Consider the following 15231-nt stretch of genomic DNA (forward strand, 5'->3'; position numbering starts at 1 on the left):
GTGCAAAGGGACAACTAGCTCCTTGAATCTACATCACACTTCCAGCCTTTCTGACTCAGAAGGGAATACTCTTTTTCTGCCTCTTTGGGTGGGGAGAGAATTCTTCCCATAAATGAGATTCAAATATGTACTCCTGGGATGTTTCTGTTTTGATTTGGTCCTGACAGTGACGCCACTGGGTTGTACAAAGCCTGGGAACAGTGAGGGCATTAGGACCAGGAGTGAGTTGCACGCTTGGCTCCGGTTATGTCTGGCAGAGGGCTCTAGGCTGAGCGGAGCTATGTGTGAAAGGAAATCAGGCACTGCCTGCCGGCTTTACATCTGTTGATCTGACCTGACGTGAAGTGTCCAAAGAAGGACGGCTGGCAGCTCTGCTTGACTGAGAACCCACCAGCTCACCCCCGACATCTCGTAGCAACTTGACCTTTCATGCGAAGGGGGAAAGAAACACATGGGACCAAACACCTGAGCAGAATGGAATCATTATTTTTTCCCAAGGAGAAAATCAGGGTAAAAGGGGGGGGGGGGGCAAGCAATTTAATTTGAAGTCCCTGTGAATGGGCTTTCAGAAGGCAATTAAAGAAACCCACCCAGACAGGACCTGGGGTGGAACTTGGGTCCTGTGTCTTTCTGATTGTAAGAGAAAGCAGGTCTTACACACGCTGTTGGCAAATGTCAGACGGAAAACAAGGAGCAGGTTAAGTGACTGGCAAGAAACTTCCAGGTGGAACGAGCAACCCAGGTTCTGCTACAAGCTTGCAGGAACCTGGAGAGGGAGAGCGAACTTGAACATGACCTGTTGCATTGAGCGAGTTCCAGCAACATGCTCCTAAGGAAGCGATACAGGCATGGACCATGCAGACTTCAATTCCTCCTGCTGTTGCTGATGCTGGGATGCATGCTGATGATGGTGGTGAGGCTGCATCCTCCCCCACACACCCTTCACCAGGCTGGCACAGCCCTGGCCAGCAAGCACAGCCCTGCAGCTGGGTACCGCCTGGACTTTGGGGAATCCCAGGAATGGGTACTGGAGGCTGAGGCTGAGGGTGAAGAGTACGGCCCCTTGGAGGGCCTGCCGCCCTTTATCTCACTGCGGGAGGATCAGCTGCTGGTGGCTGTGGCCTCACCCAGGGCCAGAAGGAACCAGAGCCAGGGCAGGAGAGGTGGCAGCTACCGGCTCATCAAGCAGCCGAGAAGGAGGCAGGACAAGGAAGCCCCAGAGAGGGACTGGGGGGCCAAGGAGGAGGACGGGGAGGTATCTGAAGAAGAGGAGCTGACCCCACGCAGCCTCAGCGAGGCACTCAGTGACCGCATCCCTCTGCAGAGGGCCCTGCCCGAGGTGCGGCACCCGCTGTAAGTAAGGTTCTTGCTTTTCCTTCCCTGGTACTGGGGCGTGACCAGGTGGCAGCAGACTTGGAGATGCAACTTTCTGCACTCTGCCCCTTCCGCCACCCACCCTGTCCTTAGGGAGTGCTTCTCAAAGTGTGAGCCCTGGGCCAGCAGCATCAGCAACCCCTGGGCCCTTGTTAGAAATGCAGATTCTCAGGCCCCATCCCAGACCTGCTGAATCAGAAACCAGAAATCAGGATGGGGGCAGTGAGCTGTATTTAACAAGCCCTCCAGGTGAGAATCACTGTCCTAGAGAAAAGAAAGAGAGGAATCTTGCTTGTTTATTCTCTTCCCCATCCTGGACTCTAGTTCCTTCTGTCTCTGCACTGGCAGGTCATACAGCAATATCTGTATAACAGACGTAAGGTTGGAGCAGTTGTTGTCCAAAGCTCCTTTCAGTTCCGACACTCTAAGTCCAATACATTCTGATATTAGGATTATTGTTAGTGTTTGCTTTTATTTTGGATCAAAATAACAATCGCAGTTAACATTTAGGTGGTTCTTGCCATGTGCCTGGATTTAATCTAAAAGCTTTTTACGTATTAACTCATGAAATCCTTACAACTCAGTAGGATGGGTGCTAGTATTATCATCATGCCTATTTTATAGGTATGAAAATAAGACACAGAGAGGCCAGGTGACTTGCCCACAGTCACACAGCTAGTTGGTGCCCAAGCAAGGATTTGAATTCAGGCACTTAAGCTCCAGTCTGCTTGAACTAGCACTCTATGTCCACTAGACTAAGGAAACAGTTCCAGTGCCCAAGAGCTTGAATGCCATGCTGACTGCCGCCTAACCCAGCAGGGCAGCCCCAGGAAGTAATCTGGCAAGTGTGGATGACATGCAGAGCTGTGCCCAGGGAAATGACGTGCTCATCCTCTACGCCCCCTGCCTGTCCTTACTATCACCATGGCTGGCCACAGTGGAGGGGGACCCTGGTTACCAGCCTCCAGGGAGAAATGCGGCTGGTTAGTTTGGGTAATGTAGGTCCCTTTCCTATAAGCCATTGCTCCTTCTACAGCCCAGAGTGTTTCCTGAAAAGCAAACACATTCTCTAACCCTCTAGGTAAGAGGGTGTGTGGAGTAGAGCTGGGAGCAGGACCATGTACTCCTCGGATCCCTGATCCAGTTCCTCTCAGCTTGGCTATTCAGCCACTCTGGGGCTGTGCAGATGTAGGGGTCAGTGCCTGGGAGCGAACGCGTGCCCTGGGTGGCCACTCACCTCGCCCAGGTCCCAACCCTGCTACTCCGACTTCAGGTCTTGCCTTTAAAAGCTCTTCACAGGAAACTCCCACCCCGTTCCGGTTTTGTGCTCTCTCTGCTCCCTGGAGGTTTTACTAATAGCACTTACTACAAACAGAGCTAAATGGCCATTGATGTATTTATTTGTTCAGTGCCTGCTTCCCCTGCCATGCTGTGAGCCCCACAGAAGGTCGGACTGAGACTGTAATGTACATCCCAGTGCCCAACACAGTAAAGAATGTTTGCTGAATGAACAAATACATATTTTTCAAATTCTTGTGACACATTTTTTCATTGGCCTAGAGCAAGAATGAATATCTTCATTTTGCCAGTAAGAAACATTACCTAAAGCAAGAGGGTCTCTGGCTACCAAAGGGGTGTGCGTGTGTGACTGTGTGTGTCTGCATAGTGTCAATGTGCTGTGCATATGCATACTGTGGGTGCATTATATATGTGTTTATGCATGTGTGTTGTGCATGTACTCTGTGTTGTGTATTAAATGGATTTTGTGTATATGTGTTGTATGCAGTACGTGTGTGTAGTCATTGTATGGGTCCTGTGTGCCTGGTGCCTGTGTGTGTGTGTATGTTGTGTATGTGCACAGGTATGAGTTGTGTGTTGTGTTGTCATGTGTACATGTGCATTGTAGGTGTGTGTTAATGTATGTGTGTGATGTGCATGGTACATGTATGTATTTTGTATATTAGGCATTGGGGTACTGTGCATATACATTGTTCATGCATGTGCATGTGTGTTGCAATGTGGTGTCTGTTTTGCATGTTTATGTTGTGTATGTATGCAAGTGTATTGTGTTGTGACTGCACTGCATGTGTATGATGTGCTTGTGTGTATTGCATGTGTTTGCACACGTGTTATAAATGCATTGCATGAGTGGTGCATATGTACATGTGCAAGTGTGTTGTGTGAGTTATGCATGTGGTATGAAGTGCATGAATGTGTTGTGTGTGTGTGGTACAAGTGTGGGTGAATTTTGTGGTGTGAGTGCTGTGCACAGGTGTGTGTGTGCTGTGTGTGTGGTGTGTATGGATGTCATACTTGTGTATGTTATGCATGTGTTGTGATGTGCACATATACTGTGCCTGTGTGTGCATGTGTGTGTTGTGATGTAGTGTTTGTTTTGCATGTTTGTGTGGCACATGTGTTTGTTGTGTGTGTTGCATTTGTGTTACAAATGTGTCCTGCAAGTGGTACATGTGCATGTGTGCAAGTGTGTGTTATGCATGTGGTGTGATGTGCATGTGTGCAGGTATGTAATGCAAGTCTGGGTGCATTTTGTGATGTGTGTGTTTAATATGAACATGCGTGTATGTGTGCATGCACCACTTCAGAGGTTGCTTGTTCCAGCCAGGATAACCAACACTTCTCAATTTGCTTGAGACTTTCCTGATTTTAGCAGTCAAGGAAATCCATCAACCGCAGGCGAAGCGGGACAACTGGTCTCCCCAGCCGTAGCTTGCCTGGGTTCTCACAGACGTTGCCAGCGCTGTGCGGAGGTGCACAGCGCCCTCTGCTGGCCCCAGCCGGTGTGCGCACCCTGGGCGGCCCAGGCCGTGGCCCCCTCTCCTACCTGCAGTTCAGGTACTGGCATCTCCGTGCCCGATTCCTCTTCTGGATACACAAGACAGTCCCTGCCTGCAAAGCAGGGAAACAAGCCCCACCCTCCCTCCAGGGTGACAGGACTCTCTCCTCCTCCCACCCTTTTAAAACTGGGTCGAAATATAACACATAAGGGCAAGAGCCGTATATTCAGCACTTGCTGTGTGTGGTCCCTGCTCTGCTGTTCTCCCCCAAGGCCAAGACAGCAGTAGGACATCCAGAGCCCCCACCTCCTGCTATGGTGCACCTGTCCCACTACTGCCATCCACCCTTGACTCCTGACCCAGACGAACCCCTCTGGTCCCAGTTCCTACACCTAAACTCCAAAACCAGCCCTGGCCTTTGCCTGCTCCGCCTTGCCCAGGCCACTGGCCTTTTCTGTGTACCTCTAGAGTTGTTGCTGGAGGTCAACTTGGATAGGGGGCATGCAAGGAAAGTTACCAAATATGCAAGACCAAAAAAGAAAAATATCAGTGTAAAAGAGGCCAAAAGACAGTCTCTGGAAAGAGAGACAAAACTATAGTGAACATTAATCAAGCACTTACTGTGTGCTAAAGACTCTAAGTGGTTTTCATTTGTTGAATCTTCATAACAAGCCTGTAATGCAGGTTTCAGTTTCTGGGTGAGAAAACTGAGGCACAGACAGGTAGAGGGACTGGTGCCAGATTATCTGACCAGATGTGTCTGACACCAGAGTCACCCTCTTCACCACCATGCTATCCTTTCTAAGTCTACCACTTCCCAGACCAGGGCTTGGGCATGTTACATGGGCTGCAAGTATTTCAAGTTTTTCCATCTTAATATGGGGAGAACTCACACAGGTCCGTGGAGAGACACAGAGAAGGGTGCTAACTGCAGCATCCTGGGTGGTGCTGAGGAGTTTGGAAGCCACCTGGGTGTCTCATCATAGGACACCAGAGGAGTGGGTGCACCCTAAGAAATGCTTGGCCCAATTTAGAAACAACAGGCTCAGGGTACATTCAACAAAGATGGGAGACCTTGAAAATTCCCTGCTGAGTGAAAACACTAAGACCCAGACAGAGTCCTGTCGCACAATATCAGCAGGCGAAATGTAAATCCACATGCACTAACCAGTCCATTCCTTACAGGAGCAGATCAAACTGAATAGAATGGTTGTGCTGTGGGGAGGGGAGGGTCCCGGGGCAGAGCGGGGATAAAAGCAAGTGAAGACACGTAGATGAAATAAACAGAAGTGGGCCGGCCCGTGGCTCACTTGGGAGAGTGTGGTGCTGATAACACCAAGGCCACAGGTTCGGATCCCATATAGGGATGGCCGGTTTGCTCACTGGGTGAGCGTGGTGCTGACAACACCAAGTCAAGGGTTAAGATCCCCTTACCGGTCATCTTTAAAAAAAATAAAATAAAATAAAAAAATAAACAGAAGGACCCTTGAGGGAGCTTCAAACTGAGGAATAGGATTAACTCAGCCTTCAAAGCTTTGTCTAAGAAGAGGGCAGGGAGGAACGAGTCTTGCCCCATTAGCCTCCTGCAGCACTGACAACTTTCAGAGCTCCCCCAGGCCCCACCCAGCTCCCCTTTGATTATCCCAACACGAGTATGGGCTGTGGATTCCCAGGATCAAAGAGGCTGCTGTGTGAGCAGGTGCTCTGTAATCTCCACACCTGAGGCAGTGGCTCTCCCACTTGAGCAGGCATCAGAACACCTAGAGGGCAGCTCAAATAGGATTCCTGGCCTCCGCCCCTACAGTTTCTGATTCGGTAGGTCTGAGGTGCAGCTCAAGCATTTGCATTTCCACAAGCCCCCCGGCGCTGCTGCTGCGGCTGCTCTGGGGACACTTTGAGAAGCACTGCTCTGAGGCACACTCTTTATGTCAAACAGATGGGCCAGAGCAGATCCTCAGACTTTACCGTGCATGCGAGCCCTCACCAGGGCATCTTGGTAAAATGCAGAGTCTCGTTCTGTAGGTCAGGGGTGCAGACCAAGATGCCACATGTCTATAAAGTTCCCATTGGGACCAGCGTTTCTGGTTCACAGACCACACCTCTGAGCAACAAGGGGCTACACCACTGGTTCCCCAAAGTATGTGCACATCCGATTCCCCCATATTGCTTGTTGAAAACGTAGATGCTCAGACCCTCTCCCTGGAGACTCTCCATAGTTCTGAGTTGGAGCCCAGTAACCTGAATGTTTAAAAGCTGACGCTAGACAGTTTGGGGAACTACTGATGTAGAAAGTGAGTGGAGAGTAGAGTTCAAGAAAGTTCCACAGAGGAGGTAGTACTGGAATGGGAAAATAGAAAAGAGAGGCAGAGATGAACAGTCTCCCTTGTGATGCTGGGGGTTTGTCCCTGCAGCTGGCTGTGGGCTATCTGCCTGCATCAGCATAGAACTTGCATTTATGGTTTAGCATTTACAGTTTATGTCTTCCTGGTTTATGTACCCACAAGTGTGACTAAGTCATAATGGTGGACTTGGGGTTGAATCCTGACACCATCTCTTACTGTGTGACCTTGTGAAAGTCACTCAACTTCTCCAAGCTTCAGTTTCCTCCACTGTAAAATGGAACAATAATAACACCCTTGCATAGGGTTGTAGAGAAAATGAGATAAAATGTGTGATGATTTTTCCTCCAGTATTAAAGTCAAGACAGAAGTTACTCTTATCATATTCTTGAGTATGGGGCCTAGGAGTGAACACGAAACATGGAGAAAAGGTGGATTGAGCTGGAGAGATGCAGAAAAGATGAAGCTATCGACTTCACATCACGTCCTCTCTTTGACTGAAGAGTTATTTTCTTTCCCTGGGGGCTGCTAAATCATTACAAACTTGGCGGTATGCTGGAATTATTTAGAGAGTCTTAAAAGCTATTCAGGCTCAGGCCCCACTTCCAGAGATCCTCACGTAGTTGCTCTGGGGCAAGGCCTGGGCATGGAAAGTGTTAAAGCTCCCCAGGTGGCCCTAATATGTGGCCAGAGAACCCCTCTGCCAGGCGCCAGGAGGGCCGGGAAAGGTTATCTTGCCCTTTGTCCCTCCCTCCTGCCAAGGGGCCACGCTGGGGCAGGGGCAGGGGCAGGGAGTCACTTTGGCAGCAGCTTTGTTGTCAAGTAGAAGGCGGTGTTGCAATCTACGCAGGGTCCATTCAGTTCCCTGCGAAGCCACTGTCCTGCCAGGCAGTGAGTCACCCAGGGTAACTCCCCACACCCCTGTTGGCTCTGAGATCTTGGCCTGCAAAAGAGAGGAGACAGCTGACAGTGTGTCAATAAGTTTCAGAGTGGGGACATGCCCTGTGGGGGAAGGGGGGTGGGGGCAGAGAGGGAAGCACAAAAACAGGAGTAGGCTGGGGTTGAGACCCAGGGCCGGGACTCAGTTTACCCCTCCTCTGCAAAGAGGGAAGACAACCTGGTACGGTCAGTATGAGGGGTGCTTCTGGGCCTGGTTAGCCCAGTCATGAAGGGAACGTCCAAGCACCAAGCTTTAGCCCTCGAGTCCAGGGTAGCCACAGCAGGGACAGTACCCCCTCTGGATCTGCACTCTGGTTCCGTTCCCTCTCAGTGGGGTTGGGGTGTAGGCAAGGCTGGATCAGATGCTCTCACAGTAGCCAGTGTGGTAGGGTCTTGCTCTGGCTTCAGGACAAACTCAGCTAGCTTTGGGGATTAGATTAGAGGAGACGGACCTGCATCTTGTCTTTTTTAACTCCTAGGGTGGAAAATTGATATGATTTACCCCAGGGCCACTCAAAGCGAGGTCCTCAGACCTGCAGCATCAGAAATGCAGACTCTCGGGCCCCACATAGACCTACTGGATGGAAACCTCTATTTTAACAAGATCCCTAGGTGATTTACACTCGTGTTAAATTTGAGAAATGCTGATGAGGCCAGCAGTTCATATCCCTGACTGTACAATAGAATCAACTATAGAGCTTTACAAATTATCATGCTGAGGCTCCAGCCCATGCCAATTAACTATGATTCACTGGGACTCACTCCAGATGATTCTAAGGTGCAGCCGGGCCAACCCTTTTAGATTAGAAGGAATAGAGATGCTCAAGTTACTTAAGGTGATGGGGTTACTGCAAGTTTACCCAGGAAGTAAGGACCAGGGAACTGTCCAGGCAAGGCTGACAGGAGAGGGCAGGAGGGAGACTCACAACCTGTAGTACTTTTGGGGACTTCGCCTTCCTGACGTCCTTCAGCAGCAGGTGTCCGGCACCTGCTCAAGTATTCTTCCCTTATGTCAACTTATCTACTATTGTCTTGCCACGAACAACCACTGCCCCTCCAGCGATGGCCCAGGAACCAACAGCATTAGCTGGGAGCTTGCTAGAAATGCAGAATCTCAGGCCCCACCCTAGAACGGCTGGATCTCAATCAGCACTTCATGAGATCCTGGTGAACTGAGTGCACATGAACAGCCGGAGGCACTGGGCTACCTCTCGGCTTCTGCTGCTCATCTTTGCTTGCTGCCTGTTTTATGACCTGCTGAACTGCTGACCCTCTGTATGTCTGAAGATCAAACTCCTTGTGATAGAGGATCTGGAAGGTTCATCTGGCCACTGTCTGGGGGAGGTTGTCCCTGTCTGGTGGAACTATTGCTCCAGGACACTTCTTAGACTGCTCAGTGTTTGGACTGGTGACTCCCAGTCAACGCCCATCTCTGGTCCAGGGCTAGGGGGCCAGGATCAGAGCAAGCCAAAGATGCCCCAGACCCCCTCAGAAAGGGACTGTGGGACTTCAGAGAGCCACCACAAAGAGAGGGAGATTGCATGCTCCAGAGGTGGAAGGGTCTTTAGACATTATATAGTGAACCACTCTTTATCAGATGTGGAAACTGGGTCTAGCATTAGCCTCAGCTGGAGACTCCGGCCCTCCCCACACTTCTCTCTCCTCCATAAGCTCCTTTATTCACTCCTCTAAGGTCTCATCTCCAGGCTATGTCTCAGCCCTAGGATCGTCGGGCCTGGCCTGGAAGTTGGTATTCCCAAAATGAGCCCCACCAATAACAGACAACTGCGCTGAATACTGGGATTTTCTCGTAGTGTAGGAACTTGGTTCTATAGCACTCTTCTCTGGATAATATTGACAACAGCTTATGCACTCCTGGAGAACAAAAACAGTGTCTTCCTTCCTTCATTCATTGGACAAGTATTTAACAACTATTAGAAATAAGAAGGGAGCAAGACGCAGCCCAACCCTAAGGAGCTTGGGGTGCACTGGGGATACAGACAACCAGGCTGTTACCTCAGTGGGTTCAGGGCTGAGACATGGAAGACCACCTGAGGGGAAGCCTCTGCTGATTTGGTAGGAGCTGGGAGGTGTAACCCCAAAACAGCTTTAGAACACTTGGCAGAAACCTTTCTTCTCTGGCCAGGTGAGGGCAGGGTGGGGGAAGAGTTAGTCCTCTAGCCAGGCCATCTGGTGCAAGGCTGTGACTCATTCCCTTCAGAACCATCATCCAGATGCATTTTCCTAGTTCATAAGGGATCCTGGAGCTGCATGAAGAGAGGGCATGCATCTGTGTGTAAACACGACACCCGGACTCCTCTGATCTTGGAGTATGAAGATATAAAGCTAACGTGTATTGAACAAATTTCTTGGGCCACAATTATCCCTTTTAATCCAGGCCATACCCCTGGACTGGAGAAAAGTATTAGCATCCCCAAGTTGACTAATTAGGGGAGTGTCTGGCTACTGCAAGCCTACAGCTAAGGCCTGGAATCCTCACAGCGCCAACTGTCTAGCTCTTAATCCTGTTTGTGATGCCAGTTGTAAAGCTAGGTGACCACGCTTTTTGTTGCAGCTCTTTTACCTGCCAGTAATCTTGCACTGACTGGGCCGATGGTTGAGCTAGGGCTGGGTCTGGAGCTCCCAGATGCCTCAAGCCCATTCATAGCCTGGGTCACAAACCCTTCACATGCCAGGCTGGGTCACCAGACCCCTCCACACCAGGCTGGTTCACCAGACCCCTTCACCCAGGTCTTGGCAACTGGCCACGCGGTCCTTGGAAGCTGTAGGTCTGGAAAAACATGCCCATGCAGAGCATACACTGGAGCAAAAAACACCAGCAAAAGCGGTGCTGCCTTGCAGGTGCATGCAGGTACTCCACCCACACAATGTTTACGGAACTGGCCCATCTGGCCCTCAGGCGAGGGGAGCCTGATCAAATTACCCTATTTTCCCAACAGGGAGGTAAATAGCAGCACCAGGATTCAAATCTGGGTTGACTTGACTTCAAAGCCCTTGGCCTTTCCTTTCCACCTGTTATCACTCAGAAGATGGACAAATGGGGTCAGGGGTGGGCTTCTGGACAGTTGTGTGACACATATGAACCGAGTTAGTAAGATACTCACCTGGTATCTGGTTGAAGCACAAAAAAATAGCCTATTATTTAATAATAAAAAGGTGCATTTCTTCCTGGCTCCTCTGCACGTGTACCTGGTCACCTCTGGGCACTGCTTTACAATGTCCAAAAGCCTTTGCTATGCTCTGCCTCATCCACTTGCTCAGCACTGCTGTGGCAGGGGCAGGACAGGCATGTCTCTCTCAACACGAAGAATCCGAGGCCTGGAGAGGGCAAGCGGCTTACCTGAAGCCCCTGCTTGGATCACCTTTCTGTTCACCTGCCTACCTCCCTTATTCCCTCAAAGGATCTGAAGTGGCTTAGAAGAGGATATATCATAAAACAGAAAATTGCTATCACTTTAACTTTTAGTCAAGCTAAGGGAAAATATATTTTAGAATGTCTTTCCTGGTACATGCCAAGCCCCTTCCCACCTCTGGGCCTTAGCAGAGGCTGTGATGCCCACCAGGAACGCTGTTCCCCTGCCCGCTCTCTCTAGACTGTGTCCTACCCATCCTGCTAGCCTCCACTTTGATTTTCCACCTCTTGAACTCCTCCTTTGGACACTCACTACAGCTGTTGAATAATGATTTGAGTATCTGTTTCATAGAATATAAGTTCTATGACATCAGGGACTATCTTAGTCTGGGTTCTTCCCAAAGCAGACCAGAGATAGGGTTTATTTTTCAGGTGATCCCAGGAAGCACTGGTAGGGGCCTGGGGAAGTGGAGCAGAGAACAGAAGGCGTGTTTTCAAGGCAGTTACCTCTGTGGACAGCTGGAGCTCAGCCCTGCTGGGGAACTCTGGGGGATGCTGTAGAACACTCATTTCAGCGTTACCCACACTTTGCCCTTAGAGTGCAGGGTGCTGGGTGTTAATACACTAACTTTTTTTAGTCATTGGCTGAGGGCAGCTCACTGGGGTGGGAGTGGGGGTTAATTCTGCAGGTCTTCAGGCCTGCTGGTGATTGGGGAGAGCATCTCTGGCAGTAAGAGAAAGTTCTCGGGCAACTGGAAGTTAGGCTGTCCTGTTTTTATAATGATATGGCCCCAGGGGAATGGGCAGGGCCGCCCCAGATTCTGCATCAAGGATCATATCTATTCAATTCATCTTTCAGTCCTAACACATAACAGGTGTCAGTAAATATCTGCCAAATGACTGGATAGAAAGATGGAAGGTCAAGATCAAAGAGAAAATTAGAATGAAGGTAGGCAAGCCTATCTAGAGACTTCTCAATGACTAGATATCTTATTTCCTTAGCTGAGTTTCCTGGCAGCCAAATTGAAAAAGGGAACAGCATTGATATCATGATTCTTATTATTCATGAGGAGGAAACACACCAGTTCCTAAGAGGAAGAAAAGCTTTTCATGGCCCTTAAGTTTGAATTTCCTTCCAAAGGTTCATTGTGGGAATAGTGAGTAATAAAGGGACAATACCCTTAACAGGTTCCCTCTGTAATACAAAGCGTTTTCATAAAACTAATTTTTGTACTGTCCTCTGCTGAAAGCTGAAAGTGTGATGCCAAGCATGGCTTCCTGTAAGCAAATTTTTAAGGCAGCCAAGACAGTGAATTCCAAGTAAGTTGTTTTCCAAGGACCTTAGTGAATCAGTGCAGACAGTCCAGAATGTTAAAAAATGGATCAAATTCTTCAAATAATTCTCCATCAGTGTCACTTTATGGCTCTGAATCCAGAACATTCTGCTAGCACTTTAGTCCAAATTTGCTATATATACTTATTAAGGGCACTAGGTTTGGAGTCAGATTGACCATCAGCTATTTAAGCTCTCTGGGCTCTAGTTTCTGCATACTTAGAATGGAAAATTGTATCCATTATATAGTGCTATATAACACTCATCTCAAAATTTAGTGGCTTGAAAAAATAGAAAAATTGGACTTAAAGAAAATTTAAAAACATCTGTGCTTCAAAGGATACCAACAAGAAAGTAAAAAAGATAACCCAGGAATGGAAGAAAACATTTGCAAATTCTGTATCAGATAAAGCGTATGTACCCAGAATACATAACGAACCCTTACTACCAAACAGTAAAGACACTGAATTTAAAAATGAGCAAATGATTCGAACAGACATTTCTCTAAAGACATAGAAATGGCCAATAGCACATGAAAAGATGCTCATATCATTAGTCAGTAGAGAAATACAAATCAAGGCCAGAATGAGATATCATTTTGTCCCCATGAGGATGGCTAAAATAAAAAAGACAGTAACAAGTGCTGACAGGATGCAGAGAAGTTGGAACCCTCATACACTGCTGGTGGGATTGTGAAATGGTGCAGCTACTTTGGAAAACAGTTTGGCAGTTCCTCGAAATGTTGAACATGGAGTTACCATATGATCCAATAATGCCAGTCCTAGGTATACCCAAGACAATTGAAAACATATGTTCACACAAAAACTTATATATGAATATTTATAGCAGCATTAATCACAATAGTTGAGAAATGGAAACAACCCAAATGTCCATCAACTGATGAATGAACATGGCCTATTCAAAAAATGAAATATTATTTGGCAATAAAAAGGAATGAAGTATTGACATGTGCTAAAACATGGATGAACCTTGAAAACATTAGGCTAAGTGAAAGAAACCAGTCACCAAAGGCCACGTATTGTATCATTCCATTTATATCACATGCCCAGAGTAGGCAAATCCATAGAGATGGAAAGTAGATTACTGGTGGCCAGGGGTTGGGGTGGATGCAGGGGAGATGGAAGTGACTGCTAATGGGTAGTGGGGTTCTTTCGGGGGTGTTGGAAATGCTTTTAAATCAGATAGTGATGGCTGCACAACTTTGTGAGTACACTAGAAACCACTGAATTGTACACTTTATAAGGGTGGATACTGCAGTATGTGAATTAGTATTTCTCAACAAAAGTTGTTTTAGAAATTAGTAACCTAAACCAACAAACATTTATTCATTCATGATTCTATACTTTGGACTGAACTCAGGTAGGCAGTTCTGCTGATCTCCCCTGGGTCACTCTGGCTGCCCTCATCTGGAGGCTGACTGAGACTGGGTGATCTCAGATGGCCTCACTCTCCTACCTGGCAGCTGGTGCTGGCCCTCACTTGGGGCACCTTAGTTTTGTTTTTTTTTTAACTAGCCCCTAATCCTCCATTAGGCTCACTGGCTTTACCACGTGGTATATCATGACAGCAAGTGATAGGCCTTGAGACCTCATCTTGGGAGTTCCAGAAGGTCACCTCTACTACATTTATTGGGCTAAGGAGGTCACAAGGCCAATCAGGTTCAAGGGATAAAGAAATAGATCCCACTTCTTGATGCAAAAAGTGGCAGAGTCACATTGCAAAGGACATGCATATAAGGACATACAAAGTCATTGTGACCATCTTTGTCCACATGAAAGTATCTATTTCAAAGGGCAGCTAGGAGGACTGAATGTGCTAGTGCGTGGAGAGTATGTGGCTCATTGCGTGGAGGCTGTGATGACATTTACAAGATGCCCCCTAATTCCTCCACCCTCCCGTGGTGAGAACAGATCCTGGCCTGAGAGGTGGGAGGGTCTTTAGACATTATATAGTGAACCCTTCATTATCAGATGTGGAAACTGGGGGCCAGAAAAGAGAAGTGACAGACTTGTCCAAGGTCCCTGATCTCCCTTCACTCAAGGGAGATTTAGAGGTCTGGGCACAACGGAGGGTCTTCCTCCAGGGTACCTGGCATATCATTGTGACACCTAGTCTCACACTCTTCCCCGCAGACCATTTCCTTGTCTCCATCTGCACTTACAAGGAGGTCTCAGAGGACAAGAAGCACAGAGGGCAAAATGCTGCCTGCGCATGAAGGAAGAGGCGTCCCACGCAGTGGGGGTGGGGGGAAATGGAGGGTAACTCAGAGCTCACAGGATGGTGGCCACAGCTCGTGTCCTGTCTCAGACATGTTTGTTTGGCCACACAGATTTTTTAAAAACATTGGACTCGTGGCCAACATTTGAAAATCAAGAGACTTCACAGAACCAATTCAGGTTTCTGGCTTTTTCTGAAAACCAGGAAGATCTGGTGAAACCCGTCTGAAGTTCCTTCCTCCTGGTAACATCGGCTGCTCGTTTTAGGAGGGCCACATGGTCTCCAGCTCACTGCAGCCCCCACGGCAGAGTCACTATCTCCCTGGCTGCCAGCAGCCGCTGAAGACATCTGGCTTTGTGCTCTCTCCACACCTGAGCAACGGGGTTAGAGCACGAGGAGGGGTTGCCTTGGTGAACTTTAAGGTCTTTTTAAAAGATCCTTGCTGGCTGGACCTTTGAGGGATTTTTAGGCTTCCAGTGGCTTCTCTGAGTCTCTGTTCAAACTCCCTTCCTGGTTCTGGTCTACCCACCTCTCACTCCTCACCTGTAAGATTGGGTGGGAGGCGGGCAGGAAGAGTGGGTATATTGCAACGCAGATGACAGGTCTTTAGCACCATCTCCCTCCCTGTCCTCATTCCCCACCTCCCACCTGGTGCCTTCTCTCTCCAGTATCCCAATCAAACCCCCAGGGTTCTCAACCACAGGTGAGCAGGCCACACCATCTGGACCTTTATTCACTGTTTTCTCAGCATCTGCCAACCTTACACACTGACACCAGCTAAGGGGTTAGTGGAGGGTTCACGATCACAGGCCTTAGCCCCCAAGAGAAATCACCCTG

General features: G+C 48.6%; 1 protein-coding gene across 3 annotated transcripts in view; it reads left to right on the forward strand.

Moving 5' to 3' along the window:
* The first annotated feature begins 213 nt into the window (after window positions 1-213).
* GALNT15 (polypeptide N-acetylgalactosaminyltransferase 15) overlaps window positions 214-15231 on the forward strand; it is a 48939-nt gene continuing 33921 nt past the window's right edge. For all 3 annotated transcript variants that reach the window (XM_063114023.1, XM_063114024.1, XM_063114025.1), the window contains exon 1: window positions 214-1353. In XM_063114023.1, coding sequence (XP_062970093.1) covers window positions 824-1353 — 530 coding nt within the window. In that variant the 5' untranslated portion in view covers window positions 214-823. The remainder of the gene's footprint in view (window positions 1354-15231) is intronic.

The sequence above is a fragment of the Cynocephalus volans genome, chromosome 11, assembly GCF_027409185.1.
Source record: "Cynocephalus volans isolate mCynVol1 chromosome 11, mCynVol1.pri, whole genome shotgun sequence".
In the NCBI taxonomy this organism is placed as follows: domain Eukaryota; kingdom Metazoa; phylum Chordata; class Mammalia; order Dermoptera; family Cynocephalidae; genus Cynocephalus; species Cynocephalus volans.